The 22,204-nt window shown below is 42.2% G+C and overlaps 2 protein-coding genes across 2 annotated transcripts; one reads left to right on the forward strand and one right to left on the reverse strand.

Annotated features, from left to right (window-relative positions):
* Positions 1-80: 80 nt before the first annotated feature.
* Positions 81-19,133, reverse strand: HTATIP2 (HIV-1 Tat interactive protein 2). Its single transcript, XM_054027469.1, is given in 6 exon segments — positions 81-337; positions 422-483; positions 11,779-11,916; positions 15,274-15,381; positions 15,472-15,667; positions 19,065-19,133. Coding segments are annotated over 5 exon segments (732 nt in total). The 5' UTR covers position 15,667; positions 19,065-19,133; the 3' UTR covers positions 81-108.
* LOC128836820 (eukaryotic translation initiation factor 3 subunit A-like) lies at positions 3,122-4,851 on the forward strand. The gene is made up of 2 exons (XM_054027470.1): positions 3,122-3,204; positions 4,277-4,851. Exons 1-2 carry the CDS (start codon positions 3,189-3,191, stop codon positions 4,756-4,758), a joined length of 498 nt encoding a protein of 165 aa, XP_053883445.1. The 5' UTR covers positions 3,122-3,188; the 3' UTR covers positions 4,759-4,851.
* Positions 19,134-22,204: the final 3,071 nt, after the last annotated feature.

Below are 22,204 nucleotides of genomic sequence, written 5' to 3' on the forward strand. Positions count from 1 at the left end.
TTAACAAAATTTTACTGCATTGTAAATAGGAATAGGATCCTGAAATAGGAATTGGTGATGCTGTTAGGGAGGGGCAGAAGTGCACAATATCTGTTAACATCACACCATTTAGCTGGTCTTTGTTTCATCTTGGTTTCCAATCACGTGGATATCCTTGTTCTCTAACAGCTCCACCTTCTTGTCACTCGGTATTACTGCATTATTCACCATAGCTCTTGCTAACGTTGAAACAGGCACAGAAAGTGCAGAAATAGACATCACATGAGAGAGGCAACCCAGAATTTTTCTAGCACACCATTCCAATGGACGGGACTCTTCTCGGTCACATTAAATCAATCTTTTTAAAAAATAATAATAAAGAGCGAGATTAAGAAGAGGTGATAAATAGTTTCCACTCACACTTCAACAATCAATCACTTACGCAGGTTTAAATATAGTGCAGCGTTCAAAGTTAAGTTCTTCAATTTTAACTTCTGCTTCACCCTTAAAAAAAAAAGATTCATTACATGTTTAAACAAGGATCCCAAAAATTACTCATCATTCTAGCATGCTTAAAGTATTGTCAATACAATCCTGACAAAAGATTCAACCTTGAGAGCAAAAGACTTCTAGGACTGTGTTATACTCTATAGGTTACTACTACTGATCTGCTTTGTCTCTTAATTACAAAAAACCAACCAAACTGTATCCACAAATTTCACAAGTCTATAGTTACTCTATAGCAAAATATATTATTGTTAGCCATTCTCTCTTGCTTTCCCCCTACCCAACTATTTTCACCCTCCACTGCTACCCTTACTTCTGCGCTAAGGCCTTCAGAGCTGGGCAGCTGGAGACAGGCAGCTGCTGAGTGCCCAGCTCTGAAGCCAGCAGTGCAGAAGTAAGGATGGCAATACCATACTATACCATCCTTACTTCTGCACTGCTGCTGGTGGCAGCTCTGCCTTCAGAACAGGCCTTCCAGCCTACAGCTGCTGCTTTCAGCTCTGAAGGCAGCACCGCCACCAGCAGCACAGAAGTAAGGGTAGTAGTATCACAACCCCCACTCCTTTCCCCCACCCCACACACAGTAACCTTGCAACCCCCCACAACTCCTTTTTGGGTCAAGACCCCTACAATTACAACACCATGATATTTTATATTTAAATAGCTGAAGTCATGAAATTTATTATTTTTTAAATCCTAGGATGATGAAATTGACCATAGGGCATGTTTTCCAATCCTTTATCATTCTTGCAGCTATCCTCTGAATGCTCTCTATTTTATCAACATCCTTCTTGAATTCTTGATACCAGAACTGGAAACAGCATTCCAGTAGCAGTCACACCAGTACCAAATACAGAGATAATATAGCCTGTCTACTCCAAATCAATATTCCTACGTTTAGACAGCCAAAGATTGCATTAGCACTTTTGGCCACAGCATCACACTGTGAGTGCATGTTCAACTGATTATCCATCATGATCCCAAAATGTTTTCAGAGTCATTGCTTCTCCGGATAGAGTCCCCCATCCTCTAAGTAGGGCCTGCAGTTATTGTTCCTATATGTATGACTTTACAATTATCCACACTGAAATGTACATTGTTTGCTTGCACCTAGTTTACCAAGCAATCCAGGTAGCTCTAAATCAGTGCACTCCCCCAATCTTTGGGTTATCTGCTTGCTTTGTCAGTAATGATTTTCTTTTTGTTTTCTTCCAGGTTATTGATAAAAATGTTAAAGAGCATAGGGCTAAGATCCAATCTCTAAGGAACCCCACTACAATTACATTTTAAGACCATTTTGATTTTGTATCAGTCTTAATCAAAATTGTGTGGCACTATGTCAAATGCCATACAGAACAGGAATATAATATCTTAACACTATTATCTTTAGCGACCAAATTTGTAATCCTATTAAAAAAAAATCAAGTTTGTGTGATGACTAGTTTTATAAAGCTATGTTGATTGGCATTAATTATATTACTCTCCTTTAATTCCTCATCAATCAAGTCCTGTTTTGGCCATTCCCTTAATCTGCATGGAAATGATGGCAGGCTACAAGCCTATAGTTACCGAGATCATCCTGCTTACCTTGTTGTGATGGGGAGATGCTCTCTCCTGATTCTCTGATGCCCTAGGAACTGCTCAGACCCACTTTCACCTTGTGTGCTAGCTGTATTTTATTCTAAACCCAAACACTAACTCAGTACAGTGCAATATCACCATTTTAATCTTTACCTCTTTCAACACTTCTTTGCTAGGGCCCTAGAAGGAAAATAGATCAGTCACTCTCAGGCCTGGTCTACACTATGACTTTAATTCGGATTTATCAGCTTTAATTCGAATTTACCCTGTAACCGTCCACACAACAACGCTATTTATTTCGATGTAAAGGGCCCTTTAAATCGATTTCTGTACTCCACCCCGACGAGCGGAGTAGCGCCAAAATCGATTTTAACATTTCGAATTAGGGATAGTGTGGCCGCAATTCGATGGTATTGGCCTCCGGGAGCTATCCCACAGTGCATCATTGTGACCGCTCTGGACAGCAATCTAAACTCGGATGCACTGGCCAGGTAGACAGGAAAAGCCCCGCGAACATTTGAATTTCATTTCCTGTTTGCCCAGCGTGGAGAGCACAGGTGACCACAGATAGCTCATCAGCACAGGTAACCATGCAGGCTGATAATCGAAAAAGAGCACCAGCATGGACCGTGAAGGAGGTACTGGATCTGATCGCTGTATGGGGAGAGGATTCAGTGCTTGCAGAACTTCGTTCTAAAAGACGAAATGCAAAAACTTTTGAAAAAATCTCCAAGGACATGATGGAGAGAGGCCACAATAGGGACTCTGAGCAGTGCCGCGTGAAAGTCAAGGAGCTCAGACAAGCGTATCAAAAAACAAAGGAGGCAAACGGTCGCTCCGGGTCAGAGCCGCGGACATGCCGCTTCTACGCCGAGCTGCATGCAATTCTAGGGGGGGCTGCCACCACTACCCCACCTGTGATCGTGGATTCTGGGTCGGGGATAGTCTCATCAGCGACGCCTGAGGATTCTGCCGATGGGGGAGAGGAGGAGGATGAGGATGAGGATGAGCTTTCAGAGAGCACACAGCACTCCGTTATCCCCAACAGCCAGGATCTTTTTATCACCCTGACTGAAGTACCCTCCCAAGCCTCCCAAGCCAGTACCCAAGACTCTGACCCCATGGAAGGGACCTCAGGTGAGTTTACCTTTTAAAATATAAAACTTGTTGTAAAAGCAAACGGTTTTTAATGATTACTTTGCCCTGAGGGCTTGGGATGCATTCGCGGTCAGTTCAGCTACTGGAAAAGTCTGTTAACGTGTCTGGGGATGGAGCGGAAATCCTCCAGGGACATCTCCATGAAGCTCTCCTGGAGGTACTCCGAAAACCTTGCCAGAAGGTTTCTGGGCAGTGCATCCTTATTCCCTCCTCCATGGTAGGACACTTGACCACGCCATGCTTGCAGCAAGTAATCTGGTATCATTGCCTGACAAAGCCTGGCAGCGTATGGTCCCGGTGTTTGCTGGCATTCAAGCAACATCCGTTCTTTATCTTGTTGTGTAATCCTCAGGAGAGTGATATCACTCCTGGTAACCTGGTTGAAATACGGGAACTTAATTAAGGGGACAGAGGTGGCCGTTCCTACTGGGCTGTTTGCCTGTGGCGGAAAATAAATCCTTCCCTGCAGTTAGCCAAGCGCAGATGGGAAATTGGCCCTGAGTTTTTCGCGTTTGGCTAGCAGGGATCTTCCCTGTTACCAGCCACGCGGTGGGGGGGGGGGTACCGTGATCATCCCAGAGAATTCATGGCGGGAGGGGGGCGGCGGTGGGGGGGGAGTGGTTAGTTTGGTGCCTGCAGGGATCTTCCCTGATACCAGCCACGCGGTGGGGGGGAGGGGTACAGCGATCATCCCAGAGAATTCATGGCGAGAATTCTCGGTGGTTAGTTTGTTTTCTGCTGCTGCTGCTGAATGTTAACAGAAAAACCGCAGCACTCTACAGGCTATGCTTGGTATGTGGGAAAGGAGGGCGCAGAAGCTGTAAGACAATGGCTTACCATGGCCGCATGCAAGCCGAATTCTGTTGCCCAGACCTGTGATCTCTAGCAGCAAAGCCACAGGCACTCAGCATTAAGAGGCAAAATGCGACCTTGCACAGAAATCACATGTGCTATGTAATGTGAATAGTGTTGGTCACCGTGAAAGAGTATAAGCATTGTTCTGCAAAATGTATCTTTTTAAACAATTCTCTCTTTTTTCCCCTCCCTACAGCAGCTGCAAATTCCTCAAGCCTCCCTCCTCCATCCCGAAGGTTATCACAGATAAGGCGTCATAAGAAGAGAACGCGAGACGAGATGTTTTCTGAAATTATGGAATCCAGCCGCAGTGACAGAGCTCATCTGAATGAGTGGAAGGAAACAGTTTCAAAGTATAGGAAAGAAGCCAGTGAACGTGAGGACAGGAGGGACCAACGTGAGGACATGAGGGACCAACGTGAGGACAGGAGAGACGCTCGAAATGAGAGGTGGCGGCAGGAAGACCAGAGGAGGCAGCATGCAACGCTGGGGCTGCTGCGTGAGCAAACAGACATGCTCCGGCGTCTGGTGGAGCTTCAGGAACGGCTGCTGGAAAACAGACTGCCGCTTCAGCCCCTGTTCCACCCTCCCCCCTCCCCATGTTCCGTATCCTCCTCACCCAGACGTGTAAGAACACGGGGGGGAGGCTCCGTACACCTTCCCATTCCACCCCAGTAGACAGCCCAAGCAAAAGGCTGTCATTTTTTTAACCTTTTCTTTGTGGCTTTTTCCTTCCCAGCAATCCTCCTCCCAAATACCACCCGGGTTCCCTCCCTCTTTTTCTAATCTATTAATAAAGAATAAATGATTTTTAAATGATAGTGACTTTATTTGGTTTGAAAGAAGGGGGAAGGGGGAGGGTGGGTTCCTTACAGAAAATGAGTCAATAAAGGGGGCGGGTTTTCATGAAGGAGAAACAAACAGAAATTTCACACTGTAGCCTGGCCAGTCATGAAACTGGTTTTTAAAGCTTCTCTGATGCACAGCGCTTCCTGGTGTGCTCTTCTAATCGCCCTGGTATCTGGCTGCGCGTAATCAGCAGCCAGGCGATTTGCCTCAGCCTCCCACCCCGCCATAAAGGTCTCCCCCTTACTTTCACAGAGATTGTGGAGCACACAGCAAGCAGAAATAACAATGGGGAGATTTCTTTGGCTGAGGTCAGAGCGAGTCAATAATGATCGCCAGCGACCTTTTAAACGGCCAAATGCACATTCTACCACGATTCTGCACTTGCTTAGCCTGTAGTTAAACAGCTCCTGACTCCTGTCCAGGCTGCCTGTGTACGGCTTCATGAGCCATGGCATTAAGGGGTAGGCAGGGTCCCCAAGAATAACTATTGGCATTTCAACATCCCCAACGGTTATTTTCTGGTCCGGAAAGTAAGTCCCTTGCTGCAGCCCTTTAAACAAAGTAGTGTTCCTGAAAACGCGAGCGTCATGAACCCTTCCCGCCCAGCCCGCGTTGATGTTAGTGAAACGTCCCTTGTGATCCACAAGTGCTTGCAGCACCATTGAAAAGTACCCCTTGCAGTTTATGTACTCGGTGGCTTGGTGCTCCGGTGCCAAGGTAGGGATGTGGGTTCCGTCTATCGCCCCACCACAGTTAGGGAATCCCATTGCAGCAAAACCATCCACTATAGCCTGCACATTTCCCAGAGTCACTAACTTTCGTAGCAGCACCTGAGTGATTGCTTTGGCTACTTGCATCACAGCAGCCCCCACCGTAGATTTGCCCACTCCAAATTGATTCCCGACTGACCGGTAGCTGTCTGGCGTTGCAAGCTTCCACAGGGCTATCGCCACGCGCTTCTCAACTGTGAGGGCTGCTCTCATCTTGGTATTCTGGCGTTTCAGGGCAGGGGACAGCAAGTCACAAAGTTCCATGAAAGTGCCCTTACGCATGCGAAAGTTCCGCAGCCACTGGGAATCGTCCCAGACCTGCAACACTATGCGGTCCCACCAGTCTGTGCTTGTTTCCCTTGCCTAGAATCGGCGTTCCATGGATAGAATCTGCCCCATTAACAACATGATCTCCAAAGCACCGGGGCCCGTGGTTTCACAGAATTCTGTATCCGTGTCCGTGTCCATGTCCATGTCCATGTCCTCATCATGCTTGTCGCTGCGTTGCCGCCGCCGCTGCCTCCTCGCCTCGTTTTTCTGGTCCTGGCTGAGCATAAACTCCACGAGAACGCGCGAGGTGTTTACAATGTTCATGACTGCTGTCTTGAGCTCAGCGGGCTCCATGCTTGCCGTGGTATGGAGTCTGCAGTGTTCACTCACCCAGGAAAAAAGGCGCGAAAATGGTTGTCTGCCGTCCGTTGCTTTCATGCATGGAGGGAGGAGGTGAGGCTATACCCAGAACCACCTGCGACAATGTTTTTTGTCCCATCAGGCACTGGGATCTTAACCCACAATCCCAATGGGCGCGGGAGACTGCGGGAACTATGGGATAGCTATGGGATAGCTACCCACAGTGCAACGGTGCAGAAATCGACGCTAGCCCCGGTACTTGGACGCACACCACCGAAGTAATGTGCTTAGTGTGGCCGCATACATTTCAACTTTATACAACCTGTTTTTCAAATCCGAATTATATAAATTCGGATTAATCCCGTAGTGTAGACATACCCTCAGTCTCACTCTACATTGGAAGCTCCTTCATTCTAGGCTCAGCTAGCACTATCCTCCCTCATAACACTTCCTTCCTATCTTTTTATCAGGTTGTTCGTCTAAGAGCTAATTAGCTCCTTACCTCCTCAGCCTCACCTTCTGATTAGCTAATTATCCAATCAGCATTACTGGCAGAACTGAGGCTACAGTGATGAGTGCTGACCACTTTATCAGATTTCAGCACTCTGTCACACCTGTTTAAATATTAGTGTAACATTAGCTTTCTTCTAGTCCTCTGGAACTTCTCTTGTGTTCTAAGACTTACTGAAAATTAACATTAAAGAAAGCTCCTCAGCCAGCTTTTTAAAGTTTTTGGATGCAAGTTATCTGGATGTACTGATTTTAAAATACCTGTAGCTAACTTCAGTAGCTGCTGTTTAACATTCTCCTGAGTTATTGTTAGAATGGAAAGTAGTTGATCATCATCATATAATATGAATAAATCATCTGGCTTTTTCTCAAACAAGAATAAAAGTATCTATTCAGCACTTGTGCCTTTTCTGCATTATTAACAACAATTCTACCATTTCAAGCTAGTAATAGACAAATACCATTGGTAGGATTTCCTTTGTTCCTAGTATACTTTTTAGAAGAGTCCTTCTTTTCCTTAACTCTGCTGGCCAGAGATTTCTCCTTATGTCCTTTTGTTTCCCTTATCAATTTTCTATAATTCCTAACTTCTAATTTATATTCACTGCTATCAACTTACTCTCTTTTGTATTTGTTTTTATATAAGTATATATAGACTTGGCAGAATTTGATTTTTTTTTTTTAATTTTGATGGGTAATTTCAAGATTTATTTTTAAATTTTTATTTAAATTTTCAGTGTGCAAAATTATGGGTTTTAAGCATTTCTTCCCTATTTTTATTTATTTAAATGTTCACAGTTGCAGGAAATTATGGGGGCATGTTAGGTAATAATTAAAGGACATTGGACACAGATTCAGAAAGGTAAAGCTTTATAACCACTAAAAGAGAATCTGCAAATATTATGTGTCAAAATTTTAGCCTTAAATCAAACTAATAAGTTCTCAAGCAGCATTTTTCTTACTTTGCTTATAATTTTCTATTATTGATGGAAATATTTTTTCATTGTTGTGTGTGATGATATTTATCAACATTTACCAATAAAAATCTAACCTTTCCAAGCCATATATTATAACTTCTTTCACTTCCCCTCTAAATCAGGCTGGTTTTTTGTTTGTTTGTTATGAGCCAAATCAGCTGAGAGAGAATTTAAACAGGAAAATGTGAATGATAATTGGGAACGGTATAAGAATATTTCCTAGATGCCCAAAAAGCCACAATCCAAAAAGACTACAGTGGTTTAAAAAACACTCTCAACTGCTTTGGCTCATAATTGCTTTCAACTTTCTGAAATTGGTCCTTTTAAAACAGTAAGTATATATATTACTTGTTTGGAATCTGTTCTGTTTGCACAAAATAAATGTAATCAAATCGCAATCACATAATTAACCTGAGGAGCTCATTGCTAGTTGAAAAGTAAGAATTTAATAAGATTCAAGAAAGGATTAGACATTTCTATGAAAAATTAGAACATCCACAACTACGTTATACTGGATAAAAGTGTGTACAAAATTTAAATGCCCTCATGATTCAGGGTATAAGCCAACCGCTAATGGACGTAAGTTAGTAAGAATTTCTCCACTGGGCAAGTTACTCCATAATTGTCTATTAAGGGATTTCTTTCATCTTCCTCTGAAGCATCTAGTACTGGCTAGTGCTGGAGATGAGATACTGTATTAGATGGATTACTTGTTAGATCAGGTATGGCAGTTCCTATGTTCTTATGCCTGAGTGTCTCTGTGGGAAAGCTTGGGGAGGTACCTATCAACTGTTTTCATTCTCTGAAGATCTCAGTTACATAGCATTTTTCATTCAGAGATCTCCAAGTACCTCACAAAGATGAGCAACTATAACTATGCCCATTTTACAGACTGCAGAACAGAGAGGTTAACTGATGTGCCAAAGTAATACAGGTAATCAATGGCAGAACTGGGAGTAACACCCAGATCTCCTGACTCCCACTCCTGTACCATAGAGGTATGAACCATGGTTGTTATAAAAAAGACCAAACAAAATTATCTCCCTTTTTGTTAACACTTGTGAGAAGGGAGAGTAAGATTTCTATAACTTTTGGAAGAAGAATGTGGTAGATTGGAATTAATATGTTCATCATTCATATTTTACATAGGATCAATTTAATGAGTAGAAAAAATTATAAAAATTTTATGAGCCCTGTCTCTGTAACCTCAGATGTAAGGCAGACAATAACCTGTTTTCAAGGTTAGCACATTCATTCAGGGTCAGAAAACATCTTCTCCTGATAACAATCATCAGTCATTATTTGTATACACCTTTAGGCAGACTAACTTTTAAAAGCAACATGGGAAAAACAAAGCGAGTGATTTTGGAAAAAAAAATTCAATGGACATGAGACAGACAGTAATACCCAGTGTGCAGAAATACTTGGTACACCACTTTGAGCGGGTGCATTTGACCAGGACATGGGTGGTCATGCCCAATGGTCAGAGCAGGAGTCAATAGGCAGGAATTGGAGTCAAGGGTCAGAGCTGAAGTCAGGCAAGACTGGGAACAAACAGAAGCTACCACAGCCGTGGGCAGATGCTTGGAGCAGCGCTGAATTGCGGCTAGGCTTAGGAGCCAGTCAGCAGATCCTTACAGCTTATCAGGCGGCAAAGCCAGTCAGGCCACCTACTGCAGCTACACTTGTTAGGTAGCCCAGAAACTGGCTCTATTCTGGTTCTTGACAGGGTGATGTGATAAGCACAAAAACCTCAAAGAAACTGAAAATTACAACAGGGCTGTGAGGGTGGAGAGACTATCTGAAGGAGAGAGGGTTCTTGCTCACAGGTTGCTCAGGAAGAAAGGCAGAGGGAATGGGGACATTAACACTAGAGGATGCATTTTTCATAAATGTAAGATGTTGCTCATTGTAATTATGCCTACCTCGTTAAACTCTTACTGAGTATAATCTGTAGACCATTTCTATCACTTTAAGATTTTCTATCTTGCTTTTGCTTAAAACTTAAGTCTTTAGGCTTTGTCTGCACTGGGGATTTGCCCCAGTTACAGCCCTTGGGGACCAGCACTGGGTCAAACCTAGTTGCGCCAGTGGAACTTACCTCGGTTTCAAGCAGGGGTTAGCACCACTGGTGCAAATAGCAACATTGCCTGCCTACACAAGAGGTCTGACCCAGTGCAGTTACACCAATGGCTGTAACTGGGACAAATCCCCAGTGTAGACAGAGCAGTAGATTGTTTAGAGGTCAAAATCACTGAGACACTCAGGTACACTTTGAAGGGAAGACAGATTTCTGACTTCTTCTGAGAGAACTATATCTATCCTGGAGCAATTGAATGAGGCAACCCCTAAGAAATACCACCCATATACTGGCTGCAGTGACTACACACTTAGGAATAGCTGGATGACCTCAGGTGACTTGCACCATTACACCACCACACAATTGAGTTCCAACTTAGTTCCAACTGAAGTAGCTGTAAGTGGTAGCATTAAAAACATATCTAGTGGTAACTCACCTGTAGTAATTAGTTCCAAAGTGAATAGTATTAACCTCTTCAAAGCAAAGTCAGCTCAAACCACTAGCAAACATGCTAGAGAACAATCCAGCATTGGTGAGGGGGATGAATAAGTAACCTAATTAGGGTGACCAGACAGCAACTGTGAAAAATTGAGACAGAGGGTGGGGAGGGGGGGTAATAGGAGCCCATATTAAAAAAAGCCCCAAATATCAGGACTGTCCCTATAAAATCGGGACATCTGGTCACCCTAAACCTAATAGGACTTTCCATCTGTACGATGTATGATTCTGGAAAATATATTTTGATTCAAGGAGCTGTTCTGGGAATATATGGTTATTAAGACTCAGGAAAACAAGAGGCATGAAGAATCTCTCTCTCCTCTGAAATCCTGGCCCTTTTGAAGTCAGCGGAAGTTCTCCCATTGATGTCAATAAGACGAGTATTTAATCTTCTGTGTTTATCTTAGGCCTTGTCTTCACACACACAAAAACTTGAGTTAGCTAACTGGAATTAATTAACTCAAGGTAAAATCCGAGTGCCGACAAGGCAGTTTGTAGTTTTTACATGAGTTAGCAGGTTGAACCTCAGATAAAACAGATAGGGCCATATTTTCAAGGGAGCTCAGTACCCACTGCTGGGCCCTGACTTTCTTTTTGAAAAGCTGACCATAAATGTCGGAATGGGAGCTGGTGGGAACTAAGCGCTTTGGAAAGAGTGGACCTTATTCAGGTGCATAAATGAGAACTGAGGTGTTTTAAAAATCTGATCCAAATTGTGGGTGTTGAGCACTTGAAAACGTGGCCCCACTGGGCCAATTCCGTCCTCTGTTACACTGGTGTAACTCCTCTGGAAGGCAGTGGGAATTTTATTCACAGAAGAGGACAGAACTGAATCCTAAGAAGCTCTAGACAGCAACAATGTAGCTGAATTGTAAAGAATCATAGAAATTAGAAATGAAAAAGAACTTGGGCCAAATGTTCAAAGATATTTAGGCACCTAACCAGGTTCAGCACCGAGGGTGGATTACAAAGTTTTTTAGGCACCTAACTGACATTGATTTCAATGGGAGTTAGGTGCACAGATACCTTTGTGAATTCCATCCCTAGTGGGATTTTCAGAAGCACCTATCCACAATTTAAGGCATCTAAATAGCTTGAAAATCTGGCCCTTTATATCTAGTCCATCCATCTGCCAGTGCAGGATTATCTCTGACAGTACATTTTCTAGTGTTTTTTTTTTCAATCAAGTTTTAAATTTCTCAATCACTGGAGCTGTCTAAGAATCTTCTCCAATTTTTCTTTGCTTAGTTTTACTCCAGGTTAACGTGTCGTCCCCCCACCCCCCACTTTGGATAACTGCTTAAACAATTCACTGGGAAATTTTGACTTTACACACTTAAACCACACAGAAATTTCTCCAGATTATTATAAGATTTAGACCAACCTTGATTTTTAAAATAAAAAAAATGCTGTGCTTATCAGCTCCACTGCTAGATACCAAGAGGAAGTGTTTACAACCACCAGCTTTTGCCAACTCTGCTGACATGCAAACATAATCTCGATCAACACGAACAAGTCCATCCTAGGATAAAAAGTTATTTGGATTAAAGCCAGGTCAGAAGAATCCACAAAAGAGGGAAAGTGTGTGGGGTGGGGGAAAGCAAAACTATGTGGGACCAAATTCAGTGACACTCAGTTTTCTTCAAAATCTCTTTCATTTTTGAAACAAAGACTGAAGGGAAATTCCATGGCACTTCATTTTAGAGAATCATTTCATACTTAACTAAGCTAAGGATGGGTAAATGGTTTCTAACCATTAGAAGAATGAGATTCTGGAACATCCTCCCAACAGGTGGTGGGGGGGGGGAGGCAAACAACCTAGGTAGTTTTAAGATTGCTCTTAATACATTTATTATCAAAGGGTTGCCCGCGATAGCAGGGGTCTGAATTTGATGGCTCAGGCGCTCCCTTCCAGTCCTATTTAAATCAGTAATTAAAAGGTTGGTTGTTTTATCACTGCAGTTGAGCAGAATCTTTGTAAAGCACACTTTGGAAGACACCAGATTCCTTCATTAACGGCCCAATCTTGATAGATCCTGAGAAATATGGAGTGCCCTAAATTCCTACTGAAGTAACACCATAGGATCTACTCCTGCAAGCACAGGTTGGTTCTGTCTATCCCCAATGTAGAATTTAAAAGCACATAGAAAACAAAAAGTAGCCAAATATTCAAGTTATTTAACCCACAGTTAAGTAAATTCCTAAAATTTATCTTTGTTCAATCAGAAGATTTTAAAAGCAGATAAACAAGGCATCTATAAGTCATTCGCCATCTCGGAGAAAACTTCCTCAGAAGGTTACATAGTAGCATTAGGATAGTTCTTAGATTTCTGGGTATGCTTTCAGAGTTATGTGTCTTGTTTTGTAAATGTGACAAAACCTCATCCCTTCAGACTAAATGGAGATTTTTGCCTTACAAAACTAATAAAAAATAGAAGCTTCCCTCAATAAAAAACTGCAAATGCTCCTGATAAATATTAATTCTAACTTTTTTTTTAAGTGCTTGTTTGGAGTATTTTGAGTAGTAGCCGTCTGCGTTAAATCTCTCATTCTTTGTATCAGCTTCTTTAAAAAAAAAAAAAAAAAAAAAAAATTAGCCAATCAAAAGTCCCTAGACCGACGCTGTCTCTCTCAGTTAATCCAAGGCCAGTAAAGGGATAATTTGATTAAACTGAGACCCTAATTTATTTAGCTTTAGTTCTGGATCAACCTCTCCTTAATAGAGTGCTGTCGTCTCCAATTGTTTGATGAAAATTAAAGTGACATAAATACCATGGGACTTTTTCAATCTGATTAGTCAGCTAACTTGCATCAATACTACCCCAGCCATCAGACGCTGGCGTCCTTCCTTTCACTAGCCTTACTAACAACTGACAAGTTCTCCTTGAAGAACTGGCACCCACGCTGCCACTCAGACCCCCACACTTAACCCATCATCTCTCCTCAATGGGTCCTGTTTGACAAGGTGCCCACACGTTTTTTCCACTGCTGTTCCCTGGACAAAGCTAAATATTGTTTTATTAGCAATCAATAGCCTGTTAATCCCAAATGATTTCACAAATCCACTGAGCTCTCAAACTGATTATAAACATTCATTTTTCTAAGCTGCTAAATTCAGATGGGTTTTCTCTTTTCCTCCCTCCACCTCCAACATGTGGCATTTTAGTTGAGAGCAAAACCTCAACAGCCAAAAATGCCTGCTGTCTTTAATGTTGCATTTAACTGGCTATCAATTCTCAAAGACTTAAGATACACTTTAAATATGATCAAATCTTTGGCACAAAAAGCTCCATAGATTTAGGATCTCCATGAAGATTTCTACTGGATCCTCTACTTTCTAATCTTCCGTTTAAAACCAAATGGTAATAATAAAGTTTCTACATCTTTCTTTTGCCTCCCCTGCTCCATACAATAACATATTGCATTCTTGTTGAGTCTGCAGCCAGGCAGAATGAAACAGCCACAGCAAAAAAATAAACTTCTAATTACAGTATATTAATGGCAACACAGTTAACTAACTGCTGAATGATGTATTCCATGTTCAACAATTGGAAAGCCTGGTACATTCTGATGGCCCATTTGTTTGTATATTGGGTCATGAACATTTCTTCTTTGAAGTCAGAAGAGGATGAACCAGGGTGGCATTATGAACATGCTATCTATTGACTAATTCAGCCTCGCCTACCCATAAAATCTACTTGCTTCACCTTACCACAATGATATTGATGACTAAGGGCATGTCTTCACTAGCAATGTTAAAGTGCTGCTCTCCCAGTGCTATAAAAAACCCATCTCCACGAGGGGAATAGCTACCAGCACTGGGAGCACAGCTCTCAGCACTGGTGCACTATCTACACTGGCACTTTACAGCGCTGAAACTTGCTCCCCTGTTGACTCCCCCTGAGCACTGCGTCAGCAGTCGACCTACCGCAGTGAAGACACCACAGTAAGTAGATTTAAGTACATCGACTTCAGCTATGTTATTCACGTAGCTGAAGTTGCATCACTTAGATCGATCTCCCCCTCCCCCCCAGTGTAGTGTAGGCCTTAGTGTAGAACCTATTCTCTAAGGCCTGATCTACACTGGGGGGAGAGGAGGGATCAATCTAAGTTACACAACTTCAGCTACGTGAATAATGTAGCTGAAGTCGACATACTTAGACCTACTCACCGCGGTGTCTTCACTGCGGTGAGTTGACTGCTGCCGCTCCCCCTTCGACTCCGCTTGTACGTCTCATGGTGGCGGAGTACAGGAGTTCACTGGAGAGTGCTCGGGGGTTGATTTATCACATCTAGACTAGACGCAATAAATCGACCCCCACTGGATCCGGCAGGTAGTGTAGACATACCCTAAGTCATCAGTTTTGGCAGAGGCTGTGCATATTGTGGATAAATCTGCATCACAAGTTACAAATGAAATATTACAGAGGTAAAGTTTCAGAGAGATGAATTTGTCATGCTGAAATTTCAGCTCTGCATTTAGGCTCAGTTAACTTGACAGTATCCACTTGAAGTGTAACGTTTAAAAGGTCCTCAAAGTAGATTCTTTAGTATCTCTTTTAAAGGAATCTTTTCCACATTCTATATTTCTTTTATACATTTAATTCCAGCCCTGCCCCTGGCAGAAATTTCTGTACAAAAATCTACTTTACAAGACAAATATCACTCACAAGAGTGAAACAAAACATGGGCCCAGGTGGTAAAGCTTTGACCTAGAATCAGAACTAAATCCAAATTTTCCTAAATGTGGGGGGTTGGGGGAGGGTTGTTAGCTGTTCTACTGTTTCTGCGCTGATTGAAAGAAGAAAATGAAACAAGGGGATTTGTACAATACTTCTGCAAAGTGAAAACTAAGCAATGTTGGGGTTTTTCTGCTTACTGCTCCTCCTTTTGCTTTTGTGGTACCAAGACAACAGAATCCAACATCATGACCTTGAAATGCTGCAGAATATTCATCCAGTTTTTCGAAGTCTACCACCTGTTGATTCTAAAACATAAGGATACAAAATAACATGAAAACATTAACATATAAAACAGTGTTAAAACTGATACAAAATATGCCAGTTATATGACGTACCACATTTTGATATGCCACTTCTTCAAAAGTCAGTTTTCTACGTCCTATGATGGTGACATTAGAAAACAATTGCTGTTTCAAAATTTCTTTTAACAACTCTTTGCCAGTTGCTCCTGACGCACCAAGGATAAAACAAGATTTATTTTGTTTCTTGAAGTTTTCACGAAGGTTTTGTATGTTCTCAAGCTCAGCCATTCTGTATATGGAAAAAAAATCAAACAGTTCTTTAAAAGAGTCACAATGGATATTTTTAAAATATTCTTTAGTCTAGAGGTATAGAAGCAGACACTGATTGTTTTCTGTTATATCAAATTTACTGTGTTTTTGTTTAATAGTAGAAAAGAAAATGTTTTAAGGACTTTTCATTGAACCATGTCTTCAGTCTTTCAGGACTGTTCTCAAAGTGTGACAATTTGAATAAATGATTTTTTTTAAACGAAGAGTGAAATGTTATGTCTCATTGACATAACTAGGAAACCTGTCACTGTAACAGGGAGCTGGAAAATAGCTTCTTTAACATTAATCCAAAATAAGGAAGTATCCTTGAAAGTGACTGAGAACTTGGCATGTTTCATATCTCCCTAGTAAATACCATCCCCATTGCCTATTATTCAGTATCCACCATAGGGTGGGGGTGTATGGTTTATTTCTGGAACTCTGCTGGGAAAGGTAATAGGTTTGACATAAAAGACCTAATTATCCCTAATCACAAATAGCACCTCTCTCTCTAATAAATAACCTGAATACCCTCTGAGTGTAGAGCACCAAAGCCTTGGTGGAGGGGCAGGGGTATGTGCTGCTGGTATCCTGGCTGGCAGCACGAGGAGGCTCTTGGAACTTTATATAATACTTCAGGGGCTGGTGATCTCTGGTTACAAAGAACAAACAATGCTGATACCTAGTTCTTATATATTGCCTTTTATTGATAGATATCAAAGAGCTTTACAAAGGAGGTCAATATCATCACCCCCCTTTTACAGATTGGAAAGCAAAACAGGGGACTGTATCCTGGAATGCAGTGACAATGAAAAGGAATTAGGGGTCATAGTAGACAATGAGTTGAACATGAGTTCCAAGTGTGATGCTGTAGCTAAAAGGGCTAACCCAATCCTTTGATGTAAAAACAGGGAGGTGGTATGGGCCCTGTATTACAGCATTAATTAGACTGCCACTTTGTGGGGAGTTGCTGACTCAGTTGATCTCTCTCATATTGCAAGTAAGTTGATGGTGATTTTGTAGACTTGTGGTCTATCTGTTCAATGCCTCAGACCTTCAGCTTGGTCATGGTTTCAAGTCCACGCCTTTTAGGATACATGTAAGAAGTCCAAGAACAGGGAGGTCTTCAGGATCAAATGAGGGATTCAGAGCTTCCCACTTAGGTTGGGGTCTCATGGTCCAGATTCCTGTATCTTCAGGAATTTCCATCAACTAGGTTTTCTGCTGAGGGATAGGCTTTTATAGTTGTCCCTTTTCAGGGAGTGGTAGGAGAGCCCAGGCCCACCCTCTCGACTGAGCTCGGCTGCAGAGCCCAGTGGTAGGTAGCTAAGTCCTGCACCCTCAGGTACTATGTGGCTGCCTCCCTGGATCACTTCCTACAAGCCCCCTTTCTTCCCACAGAGTAAAGTAAAGAACTGAACATAAAGATAAAGTCTCTGACCTTCAGAGAGTCACAGGCACCTTCTTTGTAGGCTTTAGTCACACCAATACAGGCAGGCCGCAGGCAGCAAGAACTCCTGCAGGGCTCCTTCCCAGGAGTTTAGCATGTAGATCAACTCACCTCCACAATCTGTCTTCCACTGACCCTACTCTGCTCCCCTTTTTAAGTTCTTCCTCAAGCCAGTGCAGGCTTTGCAGGTGTAGTCGGGCAAAGTCAACTGGGTTCTGAGCAGCTCCTTAACCCCCTCTTGTCTAGTGTGGGGTCTGTATACCCTATCACAAGGAACTATTAGATTGTCTAGTCTGGCCTCTTGTATATCACCGGGCGCCAACACCACCCAACAGCTACACATGAAACCCAATGAAATAAAGTATTAGAGCCCACAGGAGACTAGACTGTTATATGGCACAGGCAGAAAACAGGAGGGTTTGAGATGCACCAGTGCTTGAGGCCCCTGCAATGGCAGGGAAATGATTAAGTGAAAAATATCCAGATAATCCTGGCAAGTGACCCACATTCATATGCTGCACAGGAAGGTGAACCACCCTGACCCACAAAGTCACTGCCAATCTTACCTGGGAGAAATTCCTCCCTGACCCCACATATGACAATCAGTTAGACCCTGAGACTGTGAGCAATAACCAGCCAGTCAAGCAGCTGAGAGATAGAATGTTCAGTGCTACCTCAAAGCCCTGGCCCACCCCACACAATTTCCCCATCTCCAGCTGTGGAAGGGGATTAAAAAAAACCTCCCAGAATACCTTGGGGGAGAATCCCTTCCTGACCTCTGACAGTGGCCTGCTGAAACCCTGAAGCATGAGCTTTATGAACACAAGACATAAACCTGAAATGATCCCTAAGGCTGTTGAGCCCTGCCTCCTACCTTCACAAGCAACCCTGTCATACAACTGCACTAATAAATTTCTCTTATTAACCATAGGAACAATTTACCTAGGGATGTGGTGACTTCCTCATCATTTGAAGTCTTTAGATCAAGACTGGACGTCTTTCTAAAAGACATGCTATAGCTCAAACAGAGGTTACGGGTTTGATGCAGAAATTACTGGGTGACATGAGGTTGTTATGCTGAAGGTCAGACTGGATGATCATAATGCTCCCTTCTGGCCTTCTTTAAGGCCATTTATCTAAGAATTAATAAATAGTCCTCCCACAGCTGTATCTGGTCCAATTTTACAGAGCTCCCACATTCACAAATATATATTATAGCAAGCCAGGGCTGCAAGAGGGCTTGGAGGACACCAGTGAGATTTGTTGACAACTGCTGCCCTATAGGCACTGTCAGGAAGCATGGGGGAGACAAGGCCCCACACCCCCCGCTTCCTGCGATTCACCATGACTCTCAGCCAGCCAGTAAAACAGAAGGTTTATTTAGATGACAGGAACACAGTCCAAAACAGGTCTTGCAGGTACAGACAACGGGACCCCCTCAGTCAGGTCCATATTGGGGGGCAGGGAGCTTGGACCCCGGCCCCGGGTCTCCTCCATTTCCCCAGCCAGCTCCAAACTGAAACCCCCTCCAGCCACACCCCCGGCTCCTCCTCCAGCCTTTGTCCAGTTTCCCCGGGCAGAAGGTGTCACCTGGCCCCATTCCCCTCCTGGGCTCAGGTTACATGCTCAGATATCATCCCTCAAGTGAAGTCACACCCTGATATCCCATCACCATGCAGACAGTACCTGCAAAACTCCCATGCAACATCCCCAGGTCAATCCTCCCCACTCCCTGCTCCATCACATCATCTCAAAGTCCTCCAGATCCTGCAGAAGCAGAGTTTCTGCTATCACTAAAGTGCTGGCAGCACCACTCACCACTGAGCAATACATGTATATCTGCATCACTTCATCCACTCCATAAAACCCACTCTGAGCAATTCACAGAGTAACCCCCCATAGGTCCACAAAATCACCATCAACTTACTTGCAATATGAGAGAGAGTTAACAACTCCCTACAAAACTGTGTTCTTCGTAGAAGCAGGTAACTCCGAGCTCTCTGACTCAGTACACACTGATCATTCTCACCACACCTTCCACAAATATGCTCCAGCCACACCCACAATGAATCTCTCATTCCCAAAACACTCCTATGTCAAGGAGGTTGGAAAACCCTTGCTGTAGAACCAGTCACTCTAGCTTTAAACCAGTGGTGAATTTGACCACACCCAAGGAATCCTGACCAGCTCAATTAGGAATGCTATTAGATCTGCCACTGGCAAAATTAAAACACGTTAGTGGGACCCAGGGATCTGACCCAACATATTTAGGATAGATGGGCAAATAAATTTGATAGATAAGACAGAAAATATACGTGTAATATTATATCTTCCACTATCAATGATAGGTTCTTTAGAATTCAGAAATATAATATTTCTACATTTCTGATGCAGTCTTTCCTATTTGTATAGGTATGCATTAATACACATGGATTAAATCAATGTCACTTGATGCATTGTCAACTTATGGACCCATAAAGTTGGGTCCTGTAGGGGCTGATTCAGAAGTCTTTGAAGTAAATGAAAAGTAACGGGCTTTGGATCAGACCTATACCATTGTACTTAGAATCAGACAGGATCAGAAATGCATGTCAGCAAATTAGGAGTTTTCATACCATCCCCCAGGACTGTTCCAGTATTTGCCACATATCTGAATTGCACATTTTTGCAGCATAGTTTATTTTCACATGGGTGAAGAGGGTCAAAAGTTTTAGCTACATTGTCTCCATTTAATTAAGCACACTCTAATACCCTTAATAATTCAATAGCATTCTATCCTAATGGTCTAAAACACTACAGTTTATAGTGTTATGTTGGTTTTTGGACTATGAAAGCAAGATTGGAATCTATTATCATAATTTTTTTTAATAAGGACAGCTACACATTTTAAATCCTTTTTACTTTTAATTGTTGTACTACTTGTTGTTCGTAGTATTTGCAATATCATCTTAAAAACCAGAAAATAAATATCTTTCTAAACTACTTTGGTCTTCTCTGAATTACAAAGTATGCAGCCCCTGTTCCTATAAACATAAACTCAAATGTGGGTTTGCAGGACTGGTCCATTTTTGCCACGGAACACCACCACATTGTGACTGCTTTTCTTTGTTTTCTTCCCTCCCTGTGAAGTAACATTCTGCATCACTGATGAACACTGCTCTGTGAATACAACCAAGCACTATCAAATTGTCATCCATTCCATTTGTATGCGGTGTGGGGGTTGGGGAGTCTGGTGTAGTTTAGGATAAATAGGATTTGCAGAAATCAACTTTAACTGACAATCAATTCTTACTCCCTCCAGGACTTGTAAGCTTGCCAGTTTTCATTGTTTTTTAAAATTTATATACACTCTGAAAATAACTGATCATTATTTGGGTATGCTTTATACCAAGCCAAGAATTGCAGTCACTTCTTTCTCTGCCACAGAAACTAAAGAAGTAAACAAGTAAAACTCAGCCAGTGGGAGTGTGTTAAAGGTAACGATCTTGTCAAGCCATAAATTTGGCAACCATAACTGTGTTGAAATTATGGTTGCATCATTCTACCAACTCAAGATAGTTAAGTCCCAGGCAGACTGCAAAGACCTACAAAAGGAGCTCTCAAAACTGGGTGACCAGGCAACAAAATGGCAGATGAAAGTCAATGTTAATATATGCAAAGGAATGCACATCGGAAAACATAATCCCAACTATACATATATAAAATGATGGGGTCTGAATTAGATGTTACCACTCAAGAAAGAGATCTTGGAGTCATTGCGGATAATTCTCTAAAACCATCCACTCAATGTCCAGCAGCAGTCAAAAAAGCGATGCTGGGCATCATTAAGAAAGGGATAGATAATAAGACAGAAAATATCATATTGCCTCTATATAAATTCATGGTACGCCCACATCTTGAATATTGCGTGCAGATGTTATCCCATCTCAAAAAAGATGTATTGGAATTGGAAAAGGTTCAGAAAAGGGCAACTAAACTGATTAGGGGTATGGAACGGCTTCTGTATGAGGAGAGATTAATAAGACTGGGACTTTTCAGCTTGGAAAAGAGACGACTAAGGGTGGATATGATTGAGGTCTATAAAATCATGACGAGGGTGGAGAAAGTAAATAAGGAAGTTTTATTTACTCCTTCTTATAACACAAGAACTAGGAGTCACTAAATGAAATTAATAGGCAGCAGGTTTAAAATAAACAAAAAGAAGTATTTCTTCACACAACACACAGTTAACTTGTGGAAATCTTTGCCAGAGGATGTTGTGAAGGCCAAGACTATAACAGGGTTCAAAAAAGAACTAGATAAATTCATGGAGGATAGGTCCATCAATGGCTATTAGCCAGGATATGCAGGGATGGTGTCCCTAGCCTCTGTTTGCCAGAAGCTGAGAATGAGCAACAGCGAAAGGATCACTTGATGATTACCTGTTCTGTTCATTCCCTCTAGGGCACCTGGCATTGGCCACTGTTGAAATACAGGATACTGGGCTAGATGGAACTTTGGTCTGATCCAGTATGGCCATTCTTATGTTCTTATGTACCACCTACATGCAACTTACAAAACAAAAAAATACACCTTAAGTTGCATCAGAGCAGATGTACCTTTTATTCCTATTTTACAAAATTACAAATTGTGCAAGACAAGTCTATGAAAAAAGTTTCTTGTATTACTCTTACCTTGTGCCTCCTCCCACTCCCACAGGCTTGTTTATTTACTCACCTGTTACATCTTTAGACTGAAAACTGCTGGGGGCAGCGACTGTCTTTTGCCACATGTCCATACAACACTGAGCACAATGGGACTATAACCAGGCTGGGGCCTCTAGGCACCACTCTAATACAAATGTTAAATAATAATTATAGCAGCATTCTTTTTTTCCTTCCCTCACATGGCTCAGTATCATCTTTACTGATCATCTTTTTGTTGATCCACCAAAATGTTTCTACTTGTATTTGGTCAAGGTTAATTAAATATACAAAGCTTGGTAAGAACAAGGAAAGGGCCTGTACACTATGGAGCAATTTTATTAAGTGCCTCGTGAGTTCATTAAACATCAGAATGAATATAACT

Source organism: Malaclemys terrapin, chromosome 4 (genome assembly GCF_027887155.1).
Source record: "Malaclemys terrapin pileata isolate rMalTer1 chromosome 4, rMalTer1.hap1, whole genome shotgun sequence".
In the NCBI taxonomy this organism is placed as follows: Eukaryota; Metazoa; Chordata; order Testudines; family Emydidae; genus Malaclemys; species Malaclemys terrapin.